Source organism: Cydia pomonella, chromosome 25 (assembly GCF_033807575.1).
Source record: "Cydia pomonella isolate Wapato2018A chromosome 25, ilCydPomo1, whole genome shotgun sequence".
Lineage (NCBI taxonomy): Eukaryota > Metazoa > Arthropoda > Insecta > Lepidoptera > Tortricidae > Cydia > Cydia pomonella.
Window position 1 is genome coordinate 3,698,242 of NC_084727.1, and position 17,621 is coordinate 3,715,862.

Genomic DNA, 17,621 nt, shown 5'->3' on the forward strand with positions numbered 1-17,621 from the left:
GCTCGCCTAAGCTCGAAGCGCGCACCAGGGCGGATGGCTGCGAGACGGAACCCAGCAACGAGTCTTTTTTAGCCGCTGCCGCGCCTCGAGCATGTGAGACGCAACCGAATGCGCCTCGACGAAAGGGTGAGCTTTTCTATCATAAAGGGCTAGTCCATATATCACGTCACATTAAAAAGGTGTGCTGAAATTTCACCATTGGAAACGGGGGATCTAAAACTAGTTAAAGTATGTCGTGATTTATGAATACCCAATGAACTTGTTTCAATTATATTTTAAGGCTCTCTTTCTTACATCTATTTCGTTCATTCATTACATCCATACGGGTGTTTATTTAGTCACCTGCAATAATTTACGGGGTGAATATACAGGTCATATCGAGCAACTTACTATGGGTGGTCCCGAAAGCGCGAAAAAATTTCGATGTTTCATACATTTTGGCTGTCTGTCTGACCTTGACATTTTCTATGGGAGAGTAAAAATGTTTCTCCGATTTCGGAATTGATCCCATAGTAAAATAAGCAGCTGACTAAATAAGCTCCCTGTTTATCCACAGTAAGACTCCACTTCTTAAATAGTATTAATGTCCCAAATTGGATTAAGAATTGTCCGTTACAACGCGTCTGTTGTCAGTTGCCTAACTACATTTATTTTTTCCTTCATCGTCCCCAGCCAAAAGAAGTCTACTGATAGACGTAGAATTTTGCCAGTCCAGTCCACCATCCGGAAATACCTAAAGTACAATGCATGTTTAATTCTCATGATTGCATTCCAGGAGGAACCCTCCGCACCCCCGAGTTCCCCCGCCGCCGCCTGCTGCTCCCCGAGCTGGCGCCGCTGCCGCCCGAGGCGCGCCGCTCCGCCGTCGAGATCCAAAATGGCCGCCGCCGCGCGCGCAGCGTCGACCTGCCCGCCGTGCAGGTGCCCGTGCGCATCAAGCAGCTCGAAGAGAAGAATAGGGATTAACTTTATAACAGGAATTAAGCAAATAGGCTAGTTTTCTACAAATGCTCGTAGACCGGTTATAATGATTAAAAAAAACCACGGCAGTGGATAATGAAGAAATACTCTAATTCAGAAGCAGGGTCTACCAAATGCCAATTTAACGATCGTCAGATCGTTAAACTGGACGCGAGCTTTTGTTCTTGAGTTGATTATTAATTCACTTGACATAAATTAATTTGTTCATAGGAAGCTAGCCTATTTCTCATAATGCAAAAGTACTGCCGACGAGAGTATATATACATATTGCTTTAAAAAAATAAGTGCTATGTCGGCTACCAGGACCGCTTCAGTGTTTAATAGTAAATCAGTTATCACACTGATTTAAACTGTCACAATTTTTACACATTATTTATTATAAAATGGGACTCAATCGGGTATAATTAAGTTTTAAAATTGAGTCTTCTAGACCACGGGGACACTGCCGTCTTCAAGGTAGATTTTAAAACTTAATTATACGCGATTAGACCCGTTTTATAATTGATAATAGTTCAGTTATTTGAACTCCTCGGTTAGACTCGACCTTTTTTTCGGTCGTCATGTAGTGCACGAGCTTCGCCTGTAATCTCTTTAACGCGCAAGAGTTTTCAGATAGGCGCGTCATGGTGAACCTTGTTGGAATGCAAGAAGGTTAATATTTGGCTGTACAGCGCTTGACAGTCTTTGGCGGTTGAAAACTGATCAATTGTCTCTATTCGTCTCGGTATTGTATTCTCTAATTATTTTGATTACCTATAGGTTGATGTTGGTACAGGGAAAGGGGTAAATGAAAGTAAATGGTAAATTGTGCAATATACAAGGTGCCCACGAAGAACTCGAGAGATTTTCACCACGCATTTCTGAGGCCAAAAGAAGGAAAAAAAAATACATGAGTTTAGGTTAATTAGACAAAAAAAAAGTTTTTTTTTTTCGTTTTTTTTTTATGAAGAATTTGAACTTTTTTTGTAAAACCCAATTTTTGCGAAGTGTTACTTTTCACTTTTTGACATCTATCAATAAGGATATTTGGACTAAGTCCCATAGTTGCAATATCGCCACCAAAATGGCGTTTTGCACTAAGTAACAATAAATAAAAAAATAAAAATTGTTTATTTCAGTCATGTGTCCATATAAGTATTAGTAAAACTTAAAAAGACTAGGTTAGTTAATTTACATACTAAGCATAATGAGAACAAAAATGCAAAAAAAAATGTGAAACAATTCCATTGGCAGAAGCAAGCAGTGAAAATAATTTATTCACTACTTGGTCCTACCAATGACCACATCAACCCAGTAACAATAAAAACAACAATAAAAAGATGTTTTTTTTAGTAAGTGACTTTAACTCTGATATTTAGGCGAATTCCAAAAAAGTTTATATTGCATTTTTGTCTTTAAATATGATCAGAAATATACTGTTAAAATCTCTCGCAATGCTCACGGGCACCGTGTATTATGCTGGTGCGTTCTCTTCTATCACCTTGATTTTTTATTAATTCTCCAAACACCAATGACTAGGCTAATAGAGGTTATTAGATCAAAACTGATTAAAGGAATGGCCAAATCCATTTTGATATTACATGCACCTTGAGAAAGAAAGCTGTTACACTTACCAGGTAGAGGACAGGATGGGGTAAAATTAGTTGGTAGGATACGGATTGTGCAATATGAAATGCTCGTGCGTTCCCTTCTCTAGCTCTTGGCTGGCACACTACCGTGCGCCTTTATTAGCACAAAATTATGTTACTATATAACACAAAATGTCTTATTGTCTTCATTAGAAATAAGGCTAAAAACAAAATAACGATCTCCAATATAATTTGATGTTCTATGATTTCAGCTTACGTTGTGCTCATTTATAATTTTTCCTCAAATAGGTCCCTAATATCTTATATGCCTTCTCTTCTCAATAATATAATAATAGTTATATTACTATAATGTTCTTAACGAAAATTATCGACTGAAACCTGTGCATTGGTGTGCAATATTTAAATTGTAATTAAATTAAGTACTTAATACTCTTTAATGATTATTCAATAGTGGTTACATCGAAGAAAAAAGGGTAGCTCAAGTACATACTTTTAGAAATAAGTTACTTAAGCTTTATATTTAAGTGTGTGGAAACCCAACTATTTGGTGTACGTATAATACTCGACTTGGCGTTAACACTACGGCACCCATTCGAAATCTATAAATAAGTTCATATAAAATTTATTTCAATTTTACATGTTCTAAAGCTGTCAGTTGAGATCAGATGACATAAGTACATATATTTTACATACATTTTAGAGCTCCCGCGATATAAGTAAATTCTGTACTATTATCATATTGCCGTCAGCCGTCAGATACGGTGATAGTTATTCAATATAAAACAATTGAGAATCTCCTATTTAATCTGTCACAGACTAACATAACTAATTCTAGGTACAGCTTACACTCATCTAGGCTCTCCGAGACATGTCGCGCGAGTGACTAAAAACACGTGAGTGTAATCCGTAGAATTAGTCTAATTTAGCATCTATTTTAAATTCATTTTAAAATAAATATTCATTATTATATATACTCCGTTTAAATCATTTTATTGAGTTATTGCATTTGTTATTGCAATGTCAATATATGTTGCAATTTCAATTTAAAAACGATGTTTTCGGGTTTATGAGTTTGTTCACTCATTTATAAAAATATTTCTTAGAATGGGTTTTCACAAATAATAGTCTTAACTAAACTTGTGTTAGTTTTGGACCATATTTAGGGTCACTCACGTATTAAATATGTCTGATAGACCTCAAAAAGTTTCGATCCACGTCGAGAATTTAATCATGAGCCAAGTGAACAAATAGGTAACAAAGATTTTTGTTTAAAATATGTATCCAGTTATCTTTTGTGTGTATCGTAAGTTTCGTTTAATGTATGCCTCGAAATACCAATACTCGTAAAGTTGTATTTACTTGTTCGTTTTGTAAATATTATTTTTTATAAATAAATTTTAAACATAATCGTGCCTACTTATTTTATAATATTTGTAATCTCAGCCCTTTTCTTACCTGCTCTTTTCTAGGCAGACTTTTGTAAGCTAACTTCGGAATACACTATCTACTTAATGAGTTTCAGTCGGCTGACCGTCAGTGTCGAGTTTTGTACTTTTCGTGGTGGTTTATTATATTTATTTATTTCCGTATTTATTTTTGCGGTGAGAGGGTAGGAACATTAATTGCATGTAAAAATACGCAAGTAAGTATAACGGGTTAGCACTGATTGACTAGCACGTAATCTTTTTTGCGGATTAGCAGAGTAATATTTTATGTTTTAATTAATATGGATTTCCGCAAAGTAACGCCTGATTCTATTCGTTAGAGAGCTATCAGTGAGTAAAAATAGAGTCATTGAGTTATATAAATGTCCTCTAACCAATAAGGCCCTCAGCGTCGTAACGTAACTGAAGCGTAAGCGTAACGTAACTGAAGCGTAAGCGTAACGTAACTGAAGCGTAAGCGTAACGTAACTGAAGCGTAAGCGTATCGTAATACGCGCGTAGAACGACACGTACGTGGTCAAACAACCACACACGAAGCGTAATAGGTATCATACGGTTCGCTGCAACAATACTTACGCGCTTATTATGATACGCTTACGCTTCTCTTACATTACGACGCCATGTTCTAAGGGCCTAAGTGACTACTGACTACCAAACGAGACAAGAGGCCATTTAAAAATTAAGCGTGAGTTGCACCAGCCATGTCTGCGTCAATATAGTATACTGCGGCGGCGGTTCACATATATTTTTCACATTATGTCCCATAATTGCAGCCTGCATAATATCCCCTAATTCATAAAATTTACAAGCCTCAATTATAGTTCGTTTTTCTAATATACTTTCTAAACAATTTTGACGTCTTTTTTCAAAAACGCTTTTTAAAAATCAGTAACTTATACCTATGAAATCAAAAGAATGTAAATTATCGTATATGATTTATAATTCTTACTTATTTGTCGTGACTTATTTTTCAGAAGTATTTTTCAATAAAGTGACACATCAAAATTGGTTACCTTCTATTTAATGCTAAAAAACGGACAATAGAGTCAGACCAAGCTAAGTTGGCAGCGATTTTGACAGCCCAGGCGGTGCAAGTGTTATTTTAAACGTCAAATTTCAATGAAATTATAACGTTTACTTAACACTTACACAAGCTGGACTATCAAAATCGCTGCCAACTTAGCTTGGTCTGACTTTAGTTAATTTATGTTGCATTTCTTATAAATATTAAATAAATATTATAAGACAATATTACACAAATTGACTAAGTCCCACAGTAAGCTCAATAAGGGCTTGTGTTGAGGGTACTTAGACAATGATATAGGGTAAAGGCACCAGTAGTCAGCCTTATAACGCATTTTTAAAGTTTGTACTCTCGACGTTTCTACAGGATTAGTCAGATAAATAAACGCATAACATGGTTAGATCAATTGTTTATTATAGTTTTAAAACAAAGTATGTCAAAAAATAACAATCCTCTTTATAATATCTATAATTAAGATTAAACAAAAAATGGCACTTTTCTCCAGTAGTCAGCCTCTAAAATCCAGTAAGCAGCCTTTGTGTACCCAGTACTCAGCCTTTATAAACTATTAATAACAATGAAATAAAAAACACTATTATTTGTATTAAAGTTAACGATATTATAATATTTATCATTCCTAGGTAGGAATCTAGAGTATAGGTAGGTACCTATACTCTTATAAGTACAATTCTCATGCCACGAAATTTGTAGGCCATAGGTGCTTAAAATTATTCTTGCAAACTAATAAACACTGTATTTATCTTCTTATTTTTTATTAATGAATCTGTTTATTTAATAGAATTCATTATTTTTAAAATCGGTTTAAATGCTGGTGAAACCCGTGCAGGGGCCCGTTAGATATTGGAATATTTCTCAACAAAAGTATGTATACACTTTTGAACCTTATTTAAATGAGTTAAAGTTCATAATATTTGGCAGCGACGTACCAAGGAAGATAATGGCTGAGTACTGGATCCGTGAAACCCAGTGGTCAGCCGCATTAAAACGTTATTTCAAATGCGGCTGACTACTGGGTTTTACTTTAAATTGACTGAGACATACCTAACTAAATTTAAAAATGTAAATGTAACGGTCCTAACGGTCGTATTGGATCGAAAATAAAAAAAATCACTAATAACCCAAAGGTCAGCCACGGGAGGCTGGGCACTGGATTTTTTGTAAAAAAGTGGTATCCAGTGGTCAACATCCTCAATTTATAAGTTAAATATTGATATTTTTATTTAAATATAACGCAATTTAATAGATAAACTAACCAATAAACCCATCATTAACAAAAAACAGTAACTTTTTATATTAAAACATATTTTTTCTCACGCGTTAAAAGAACACCACGTGCAGTAAAAAATATGGCGGACATGGCACTCCAGCTCTCGTCAACAAACATCACCTTTATGAACGAGTATATTTCTTCTCCCCGATACCTCACCGTACCTGCCGCGTTACGTATTAACGAATAAGGAATCAGAGCTCCTATTTGACTACTCGCGATTTGTTTAATCGAATATACCAGATATTTATGACCAATAAACGACTTAAAAGCCTGACTACTGGTCCCTGGCTGGCCACTGGTGCTGTTACCCTATATAATATGTAAATATTTATAAATACTTAAATACATAGAAAACACCCATGACTCAGGAACAAATATCCATGCTCATCACACGAATAAATGCCCTTACCAGGAATTGAACCCGGGACCATCAGCTTCATAGGCAGGGTCACTACCCACTAGGCCAGACCGGTCGTCAAGAAATACTTTCTTAAAATGACTTGACAAATGATTTGTCGCTAATTGAAACCTGTAGCGCGTTTAAAAATTAAGTATGAAACACGGGATATTAACTACGTATATATTTTTATTTTTTATGTTGATTTTCAATATTTCAACACTGTTGTAACAATAAGTATACTATAGTTTCCAATAGTTAGGTTGACTTGGCCGGGGCACTACCGTCCCACCAAAGAACACGAATGACATATCCCTATTGTCCTTCCGACTTGGCCTCTTGAACCAGTGTCTCCCTCAGTTGTCGACGCAGGATCTTCTGCTGGTCGTTCCTGGGGAGCTCAGAGATGAACCTCACGCCACCAGTCAGCCGCATGTACCAGGGGACCTGGAATTAGGAAGGATACTGTTAAAATTTCATTCTTAACGATGGTTTTTGGAACAATTAAGATTATTATAAGTTTGAATATAATCTTGGGACCTTTAGTGCAAATAAATCCAAGTGAGAATCTTAAAATAAAGGTTGTATTTAGGTCAATGCGGACAAATCCGTCGTAGGGACAATTCCATAAATAAGCGTTTTTTTTTTTCATACAATAGTACACAATTGGTATTTCCTTCGATAAAGCAGCGAATCAGCGATTGCTTTTAGTTTCAGCAATCAAAAGCAGATGGGCTTACAGAAAGTAAGCCATTTACAGTTGAAAAAAATACGGTCATGTACGGGATTGCCCTATGACGGACTTGGCCGCATTGGTCTTAAATAAAATCACTGGCTAATGGGGTTGGCAACTATCAAGTTTTGATAGATGGCGCCAGCATAGGTTCTACCTGTCTCTCGTCTTGTTCTATGGGGTTTGACTTAAAGGACTAGCACCTAGGCTATAAAATTCCAAAAATAAAACAAGAATTTGACACTATTTGTAGGATTGAGAGGTAAAACGTACACTGGCGTCACTGGCGCCATTTGTAAACTATTTCCACCGGCCAATCCCATTGTCTTAGTATAGTATACACATTATGAACTAGTCTACTCCTACACGACTTGCATTACATACATAATAACAGGGCAAGTTAAATAAGAGTTTGTAAAAATAGGTAAGTATATAATCATTGATAATTAACCCTTTCCTAACTCGACTGTTGTAGTTTTAAATTTGTTATCCCGTATTTTTGTTTTGCTTTAATGAGCTATTAAGAGGGAAGAATAGCTTTTCAAATCTAAAGAAATAACGGTAATTTTTGTATGAAATTTCATTTCGGGAGAAAACGATTTCCACTAAGTAATTCTTAACAAATAACTTTATAGGTTCTACAGATATATATGGGTTTCGGTTTTTTGAAAAAAATTTTTTTTTTGCTAATTTTGACAAAAAAAAGGAAAACCTACAGTTTGGAATTGTGTCGATCGCTTCAGCATAATATATGTTTATGAGTTTTGCTTTAAAAAAAAATAACATTTTTTTTTAATTTGGTAAAACGGAAAACCCCCTACCTATAGTTTTCATTGTGTCAATAACATACTAAAAAATCATGAAGAATGGAAAATATTTAGAAGTTGAAAAACGTTTTCTCTTTTTGCATGGACGATTAAATACCCTTAAGTGGTGGCAACTGTTTTGGTTTATGAATAATTATGAATCTTGTATAGGTACCACACCACCAGTACACACCACACCACCACCAGTACCAGTCACCAGTAGACACTATAGTTATAAGAAACATATACCGTAATAAACATTACCTGGGGGTCCACGAAGTCGACCAGCTCGGCCTCAGTGGCGGAGGCCCCGGGGCGCAGCACCACGAAGGCCGTGGGCTTCTCGGTCACCTTCGCCGCCGGCTTGCCCACCACGGCCGCCTCCTTTACCGCGGGATGCTCGAGCAGGACTACCTCCACCTCGCCTGGGGATACCTGCAACACAGATTATCTAATAGTTCTTCCTGCACGAAAACGCAGCGGTATTTATAGTTTTTCCGGGTTCCGAAGTCAAGTAGAAACCCTTAGGTATAGTTTCGCCATATCCGTATTGTCCGTCTGTCTATCCGTCTGTCCGTCCGCGGCTTTGCTCCACGATCAATCGATTTGTAGTTGCCCTGTATACACGAGAAGTAGAGATGACTTTTTTCCCTTCAACCCTATATGAGGTATCGTTGGATATGTCTTTCCTAAACGAATCTTAGGGGTCAACTTCGCAAATTGTTATTAAATTTGATAATAATAATATTTTAAGCAATAATCACTCTGAAAGAAGAAATCTGTGTTCGTGCAAACTCGCATGTGTATTTAGACTCTGACCACGCTAACTTTGCACAAACTTAGCAGTGAAAATGCATACATATCACTAAATCGTAATACACCTATGTTACCTTAGAAATAATGATGTGTTCTTGTAAAGTTGGCAACATTAGCAATTACTATCTAAGTATTAGATGCTGACTGTACGTTCAAAATGCGTTCGCGTATCCACTCCACATTGGCTATGTAATGTCTGGCCAATTCTTTTGGGCGATTTAAGAGTTTTTCCATCCGGGGTTCCCAAAATATCTTGTATAAAACAAATGTAATAGTACCTATACACGTTGTATCTCACCGTATATCCAGTAGAAAGAATGATGTCCTTCAGCCTGTCTATATGATAGAAGTGTTTCTGGTCATCATAGTATCCCAGGTCTCCCGTCAAGTAGAAACCTTCGTCGTCTATTGGCGAGGTTACACCTGAAATATATACACATTTTAAAAAGAAATACGCTGTGTCTCGGTTTCTGCAGTATTGGCATCATGTGGTCAGGATCCTGACCTGATGATGACAATGAGATCCATTGAATCCAATCAGTAACATGCACTTTATTACCTATAGATCATAGATGGTAGAATCGTATAGATGTACTATACACGTGCGCCCGTGAGGGGCAGAACATACGCAATGCGACAAAGTTAAAAACTCGTTGACGACGTACCAAAAACAACCTACGTAATTTGGTCGGGTTATTTGTCGCCCACCATAAACCAAACCCCCTGTTGCTAAAGTGTACAGCTGGCAGCTGTACCTAAATACTAGTTCGAAAAAAAAATTAAAGAATGGTGATGAAATGGTGAATGTTATTTTTGGACCCGGGTACGTCCTTAAACTACGTCCGAACGAGAGGTATGGGCATTGTGAATGTCATCTCGCTTTGTGTGGTACGGCACAGTGCAGCGGATGTCATTCCAGATCTAGAGCGGAGCCCAACTGGGGAAGTACCTCCACCTTACAGAAAACCGCAGCCAAATAACACTAAACCCTACTCATAGTGTTGTGTTCGTGCCGGTGAGTAGGGTTGCCAGAGCTCAACGAGGGGGGGGGGGGGGGATGTTAGGGTCGGCAACGTGCATGTAACTCCTCAGGAGTTGCAGGCGTACATAGGCTACAGAGACTGCTTACCATCAGTTGGCCATATGCTTGTTTGCCACCGACGTAGTATTAAAAAAAAATCTCTCCGATGGCGCTAGGGTAGCACAAGGATATGACATGAACTTAGACGTTATTGACGGAGTGCGCTGTCAGTGATTTGATTATTTTTAATCAAAATCTAAAATTTGTTTGCGATGTATTGTGGCGCCACCTATTTAAGGTTTCTTGATGGACACTTTTCATACACTTAGATTGTTCTCCTTACGTCTACCCTCCATATGTGAACCTAGAGGGCCCTCCACACTCGTGCGCGAATCGAGGCGCGAAGCCGCGAACGCGAGTGTGGATGACCCTCGCGTCGATTTCGCAGATTGTGCACGCCTTCGCGCCTTATTCCCCGTTTTTGTCGGTATTTGGCCCACGTCAAAGGAGACGCGAAGCGCGAACTTGCAAGACTCCACACTCGCAATCGCTTCGCGCCGCGATTCGCTCACGAGTCGGTTAATCTGTTAAACTGTCATAACCTTCTATGGCGGCTACTTGGTTATATTGGGTGCGAACTTGATCAACCAAAAATCAATTTGACAGTTCCCAGTTTGAATCAGTGCCTTGCCGCAAACTAAATCCGATCAGCTGACGCTTCAGCGCCATCTTGCCGCGAACCAAACTGCGAAATCGCGGTAAAGTGGTGCGAGTGTGGAGTCTACGTCAACGTCGCGGTATGTTCGCTCCGCGAAATCGCGCCGCGATTCACGCGCATAGTCTGGAGGGGGCTTAGGGTGTATGACTATTATTTTGTTTGACTCACCTAGGTATCCCTTCATGACTCGTGGGCTGCGGACGCAGATCTCCCCGCGCTGGTTAGGTCCAAGGATCGCTCGAGTTTCTACATCCACTACCTTTTGATGCAATAACAATTACTATGTTTTTTCTATAAATCGATTAAAAAGAATACGGGTAACTGTGACATAATGATGAGTGTGGTTGGCGTTCACGTTGGGGCCTGTTTACAAATTTATTAGTGTTTATTCTGAGTTCAAACATTTGCTATTAAGTCCGCCATTTGTACCTTCATGTATTATGCAATAAAGATTAAATAAATAAACTAACATTTTTTGTGCGCAATTAGTGGATTCATTAGTAAAATCATGCCTAAAAAAACTTTGAGTGGTTTAGGAGACGGCCAGGATCGAATGGATCCAGTGTATTATATTATTAGCTGCTGTTCATATTGTAACTTTGTGTGTGTTGGGTTGCTCCTGCTGATGTATAACATTAAAGTGACAATTATGTACTTATACATGATACACGAATGTCTAATAGTACTGACAAACGGGCATACCGGACCACCACCTTGATCCGGTCAGCATTTACATGCGGACTAAGACTTGCCAAGTGTCAGAGACATGCGTGCCAAGACTTGCCAAGTGTCAGAAACGCAGCTATGCGGTGCAATGAGACAGCAATATCGCTTGCTCCCTCTAACGTATATCTGCGTCCCTGACGCTTGCCAAGTCTCTTGGCCCTTGGGCAATAAGGGCCTCAAGGAAGAGTTGTTTTCTGTATCACGAATCACCAGAACATTTTAAACAATTTTTGCCATGTATAAATACTTTGTCTCTTTGCCAAAAAAGTTCAATGTTTGATATTTTTGGATTTGAACAATTTTTTAACATTTCAAAATATTGTTAACGATGTGCTGATATTTGGTGAAACCTGTACCATGGTCGCGGATCGATACACCGGACTGTTATAGTTACAAACTTGCCTTTAATGTGTTGCCAGCAGGCGCAACGCCCAGGTTCGTGGATCCCACTGAAGTAGCATCTTGCGAGGTTATCGGACTCACTTCGGTCGCGCCATACAGGTTTTGCAACTTCACATTAGGAAATCTGCAAACACGTTATGCTTAGTGTCCGACCTAGCAATGAGTCGAAAAGAATTCTTAATTTATCATGTTATTTTACTTTCCTCGTATTCGAAATGAAAAGTAGAGTGTTAACTCTACACATACTGTTTTTGGTTGGTAACTCTACACATACATTTATAACATTTTTGGTTGGTTTTCTCGGCCGAAGGTACGATTTAAAAAACCATAACCCTCCGGTTTGCGCAAAACATCCGGTTTTGAATAAGTATAGAATTTTGGCTTGTTTTTGGGTTCTGTGGCCATAAAATGACTAACAGAACCCAATTATAGTCAGCCTCCATTGTTCGTTCATCTGTCTAACTATGCGGACGTATCTCAAGTCAAGAACACTACCTGGTTGTCGTTGAGATTCAAGATGGCGAAGACGTCTCGAGAATATTTTCGGCCCGATTCGAAGAATGAGATACGATAACGATAAGTTCTGGTTTAGATAAGTTCTCATTTAGATATCGTTTGTATGTCGTATAATTGACAGAAGCAGCTCGATGCAACTTTGACGTTAGAAATATCGTAGGTAGATTTTATTGGGATCGAAATAAACGTCAATTTTGACATCTCGTTTAGTTATCGATCTTTTAAGGATCTTTCCAAGATCTTAAACGTGTCTTAATCATTCTTCGAATCGGGCCTCTTTTTGTGTTTTGCTCAGTCATAAAGTGTAATATCGATAACTTATTATGCAGTGAACTATCGTGGAAGTGTGCAGCTAATGAAAAACTAATCTTGAAACGCGTTTAACCATGCTTTAATCAACATCCGGCAATCCATCGTGACTGTTAGTAAAGCCCAGCTATCTCTTTACTAAAAGCAACTACCGAACAACGTCATGCTCTACGAGCACACTTAAAACTTACAACGTAACTTGACATTGGCAAAATCATCATAGATTTGATGGAAGCCATATTTTAAAAGAAGAAGAAGAACACTGCCTACCTTCTTAATAGGGATTTTCATTTGGTTGGCTATTTTTTTCATTAGATTTGGACAAAATTGGTTTAAAGAGCTCCTGATTCTGAGCAGGATAAACAAGAACTCATAATTTGTCCCAAATATAATTACTTATGTTATTTTCTCTTGAGTTACCAAAATACCATACTTCTTCGTAATTCAGTGGAAGATTTGTTAGGATATACGACTTTAAATATGTTAAATCAACAAAATATATTTTGACAGATGCTTTCGCGCTCAAAACGCTCTTTGAAAATTGTGTGACGTCACAGTTTACGGTTTGACACATAACTACATACACACGTAGAAGATACGAACTGTCAACTGACATTTGTCATTTGTTGTTGTCAACAGTGTCAATCCAAGAGTTGTGACGTCGTCAGAATCTCGTTTCGAGTTTGGTCACGTGACGTGTGCCAAAAGATATTTTAAACTCAATATTTACAAAAATATGGTCATTACAGGTAAAAGTAGCCCTAAAAGTAGTTTAACATGTTCTTATAATCCAAAAGAATTTATTGGGATACAATTCTGTCCTAAGATTTGTAGATGGACACGACCCTATTGCGCTTATATTGTTCAAATATTGTAAGTACAAAGTAACATTTTTAAAGCTATAGCAGACGAGCGTATAGGACCTGAGCCTGTTCGATCGAGTGGGAGATAGTTTGCCGTACGTCCGATAAGAAGTGAGAACGAGAAAAAGATATGCTGACCGGATCAAGGTCGCGGTCCGATACGTCCGTCGGATTATGTATTTTGTTGGAAATTTGGGTGAACTTACTTCTTCGTGAATGCCTCCAACAGTGAAGGCAGAAGGGGTGCAGTAGCGGTCATTATCACCTTCAGAGAGCTGAGATCGTACTCGTTTGTGTTAGCGTTGGTCAGCTCTTCAACTAAGGCGGGAATGGTGGGTATCGTGTTCGCCTAAAACAGTATAATTGCCTCTTATACCATCCGCAAACCAAAATAATGACTGAGATCATATTACCAATTCTTTCACTCCTGCTGCGACTATGCAAGTGCGAAGAGAAGCTTTACGATAATAAGAATAATTAATAAGTTAACGTTGATCCACAATAACGTAAAAAATATTTTAAAAGTTAATGATTTGTGTCAGCAAACAAGTCACAGTCAGGTGCAAAAAATAAAAAAAATATTGAGGAGTGTTCGGGAGCGGACGAGGATAATAATGGGTCCCGGGACTAAGTTAGTATGGGGAGTCCCAGGAATTTCAGGTTCCTGGACTCATTTTGTACAGAAAACCAGTACCGGGAGCACACCCTAGTGCGATTGGACCGGATTCCAAAAGGTAACAAGTTTGCGTCTTGCCCGTAGCGCTGAATTATTCTAAAATTCAATTTTGAAACTCCAGGATATTTTTTATATTTTCTATGCATTTTAGTATTTGTTTATTCCATATATGTTACGGGCAATCTACTTATAATGCCCGACAGAGTCGACTTCTTTAAACCTGTCTAAGGCCCTCAGCACACGGCGCGTAAGCGTAAGAGATGCTTAAGCGTATCGTAATACGCACGTAGAACGAGGGCGCTACGAGCACGAACAACTTTAAACAAGTCCGCACACGAAGCGTCGTCGTAGCGTAGCGTATGAGATTTCTGCCGTCATTACGACAGGCGTAGCGTAATACAGGCGTAAAAACAAGACTTCTGACATAATCAAACAATAAAAAATCTTCTTCGCCTGAAGAGAAAGTAAGGTCGCCGATACATCCGCGGAAGACATCTGACGCCAGCGACGCCATGATTTCAACTAATGAGTTTTCATTTATAAAACGATTACGCCTACTCGACGCGTAGTGCCCAGGGGGCCTACTGCGAAAATCGAAATTCGCTAATTGCGGGGATCTTTCTGTTTTACTCTCTCTAAAACGTAATTAGAGTGAAAGAGAAAAATGCCCGCAATTGACGACCTTCGATTTTCGCGGTAGGCCCCCAGTACAGTACCCCAGTGCGCGTCTCGTACTTGTAATGTTTTTACGATCGAAGTGTCAGAAGCCTCGGCCCAGGCGCTGACCTTGCTCTGACCGTTCATCGCTGACATCCCTCTTGGTATCAACTCCATCCTTTCTCGGCGTATCATGTTGGCAAAGAACTCAATAAAGCCTTCCATTCGTTACCTTATAGTCCTGTATAACTTTCAAGTCTACATGGATATCTTCTGTATTGACAATTGTTTTGCCGGCGCACAAGAACGGGTAAGCCCGGAAAATGCCATAGGCTCCGCACAGATGCGATCCCGCGAAGTAAACGGTTTCCAAAGATTCAAAGTCGTACCACCTGCAATAATATTTATAATAATATTCAAGAAATTGTAGAAATTAAATAAAATTGAACTAAAGGCGAAATATAGTGCCAACACTAATTGATTTGTCACAACAATCACATTTTTGACCGTTTTTTGTAAATATTATTTCATCGGGTGACAAGACAAGCAAAACTCATTAATTACTACTGCAATTCAGAGCCATAGTTAACCGTAATTGTACCAAAACAAGGTTGATTTTTATTTAATATTTTTTTGTAATTCGTGAGTTTTGGTTGTCACCTGGGGGCCTACCGAAAAACCGAAATTCGCAATATGCGGGGATCTTTCTCTTTTACTCTCACTAACACGTAATTAGAGTGACAGAGAAACATGCCCGCAATTGACGAATATCGATTTTCCCGGTAGCCGCCCTGACCATTCTTACTTTAAAATATGTGGTGTTGGAAACTTGGAATGCAGCGGAATAACAGCTCCATACATGGCAACACATCTCAGATAATTCCCCGAGGTTCTACTCAACATCAAAGGATAGGAATTCTTGAGGAATTGCCCCAATTCACGCAAAATATGCGCCAGCCAGGGGAAACCAGCCCGTGTAGGCAGAAATAATAGAATATAAATTGTGGCTCACAATGCGCAATACAGTTCAGGTGAGTATGCTGCACCCCCTTGCACAGCCCCGTCGTCCCAGAAGAATACAAAATCAAGGCGACATCAGTTGCACCGTTCACGCTAACTGGTTCATACGTGTCTATATCCACGTCCACATTTGACGTAAACGTCTCCAGCGACTCTATGTCTGGGATGACCCCATCGAAACATATGAAGGACTTGATGAAATCTATTTTCTTCAGTACGTCGCTGTGCGTTTCCCAGAATAAGCGGGTGCAGAAAGCGTATTTTGGCTTCGTTAATGTTAACTTGTGTGTCAAGACAGCTGAAAATAGCATTTTTTGTCAATTTGCGATGTAATAGGATCGAATATAATTATTTTGATTCGTAAACACAAACGAGAAAGATTACATATTATAACAAAAATATAGAGGGAATAAAGTACCACGAAATGGCCTCATCTCAGCATCAATTAATTGGGTGCTTTTGGATTATAGGTATTTGGGTGTTTTTTAAGGTACCTGTTCCACAGTCAAGCGGGATCGGCGTGCACGTAGCGCCCGCCAGCATTATCCCAAGTCCAGTAGGTAGCAGTGTGGCCCTCGGCTCGCCCATGACCGCCACCGTGTCCCCGCGCACCACCCGCTGCGCCAGCGCACTCGCCACCCTGACCGTATGCTGAGTGAACTGTGCGTACGTCAGCTGGTCGTTCCGAGTACAGTTGCGCTGAGTATAAAAACCCATAGTTTATAAATGGTTCAAACGGAAAGCCGTTGGAAAGTTTCCAGCAAATTTTTTTAGGAATCTGAGGGCACGGTAGTGCCCCCGCCAAGACAAGCAAAGCGAAGCGCAAGGGCACTATTTTCTCGAAGCGCTTCAACGTTTTTTTGAACCCTCATAACTTGGGTTTGGATTATACCAGATAAACAAAATTCTCAGGATATAATATCAATAGTCTCAACTATTGACTACTGTGCTTATTTACGTGTGACTATTTACGTCACTCATTTTCGTCTAGGTATTTATATATTATAGAAAGCGAAACTAACTGTAAGAAAGTTTGTCAATAAACGTGCAGAGAACATTGGAAGGGATATTTGAAATTTTGGAAAATTCTCTGCCACATTGCTACTTACGAAGCATAACCGATCGGGTTTCGCCTTCCGCAGCCGATTCAACACGTACTTCCCAAAATTCAGGTGCGCCGGCACCAACAACTCTCCTTCACCGTGAACAAGCATGATGATAAACTTTTACTTTATCGCTTTTGAATTTGGAACTTTTAATTCTATAAACGTTCACAACTCGAATTAAATTTGTACTTGTACGGTCGAATTCACATAGATCTTTAGAAGCCAAATGTTCCAAGAATATATAACTATTTAAATAACTTTATTGTCAGTGTCTAAGAGAGATGTAAATATATTATTGGATCGTTGACTGTACAAGTACGCTGCGACTTGAGGTTAATACTGAAGGCGGACTTCGTTTAATTTGTATAACAATTGCCCTTGAAACTGATTTCGTTGTTACAACACTCCAACTATCTAAATCACGTTATCAATTGTAGCCCAGTAAAGATATACGTGTGCGAAACATGACATAATAGCTTGATAGTGATGATATCTAAGGTATTGTCTTTACTTTAAGAATTTGCC

General features: G+C 38.8%; 2 protein-coding genes across 2 annotated transcripts in view; one reads left to right on the plus strand and one right to left on the minus strand.

Moving 5' to 3' along the window:
• Positions 1 to 3,977, plus strand: part of LOC133531547 (myosin-7B) — a 43,692-nt gene extending 39,715 nt beyond the window's left edge. The window contains exons 14-15 of the mRNA XM_061869818.1: positions 2 to 126; positions 776 to 3,977. Coding sequence (XP_061725802.1) covers positions 2 to 126; positions 776 to 966 — 316 coding nt within the window. The 3' untranslated portion in view covers positions 967 to 3,977. The remainder of the gene's footprint in view (position 1; positions 127 to 775) is intronic.
• Positions 3,978 to 6,158: 2,181 nt separating this feature from the next.
• Positions 6,159 to 17,204, minus strand: LOC133531620 (uncharacterized). Its single transcript, XM_061869932.1, has 9 exons — positions 17,100 to 17,204; positions 16,485 to 16,689; positions 15,988 to 16,288; positions 15,203 to 15,362; positions 13,844 to 13,933; positions 10,990 to 11,080; positions 9,381 to 9,505; positions 8,531 to 8,701; positions 6,159 to 7,174 (listed from the first exon to the last, which is right to left on the minus strand). The coding sequence occupies exons 1-9, from the start codon at positions 17,202 to 17,204 to the stop codon at positions 7,043 to 7,045; spliced, it is 1,380 nt and encodes a 459-aa protein (XP_061725916.1). The 3' UTR covers positions 6,159 to 7,042.
• Between the last annotated feature and the right edge of the window lie 417 nt (positions 17,205 to 17,621).

Excerpts from the sequence above, each read along its gene's own strand:
- LOC133531620 (XM_061869932.1), bottom strand. The coding sequence starts at position 17,204 with ATGCTTGTTCACGGTGAAGGAGAGTTGTTGGTGCCGGCGCACCTGAAT. Across the intron at positions 16,289-16,484 it reads CCCGCTTGACTGTGGAACAG|CTGTCTTGACACACAAGTTA; the intron begins GTACCTTAAAAA and ends TGCTATTTTCAG. Across the intron at positions 9,506-10,989 it reads AGTCATGAAGGGATACCTAG|GTGTAACCTCGCCAATAGAC; the intron begins GTGAGTCAAACA and ends TATATATTTCAG.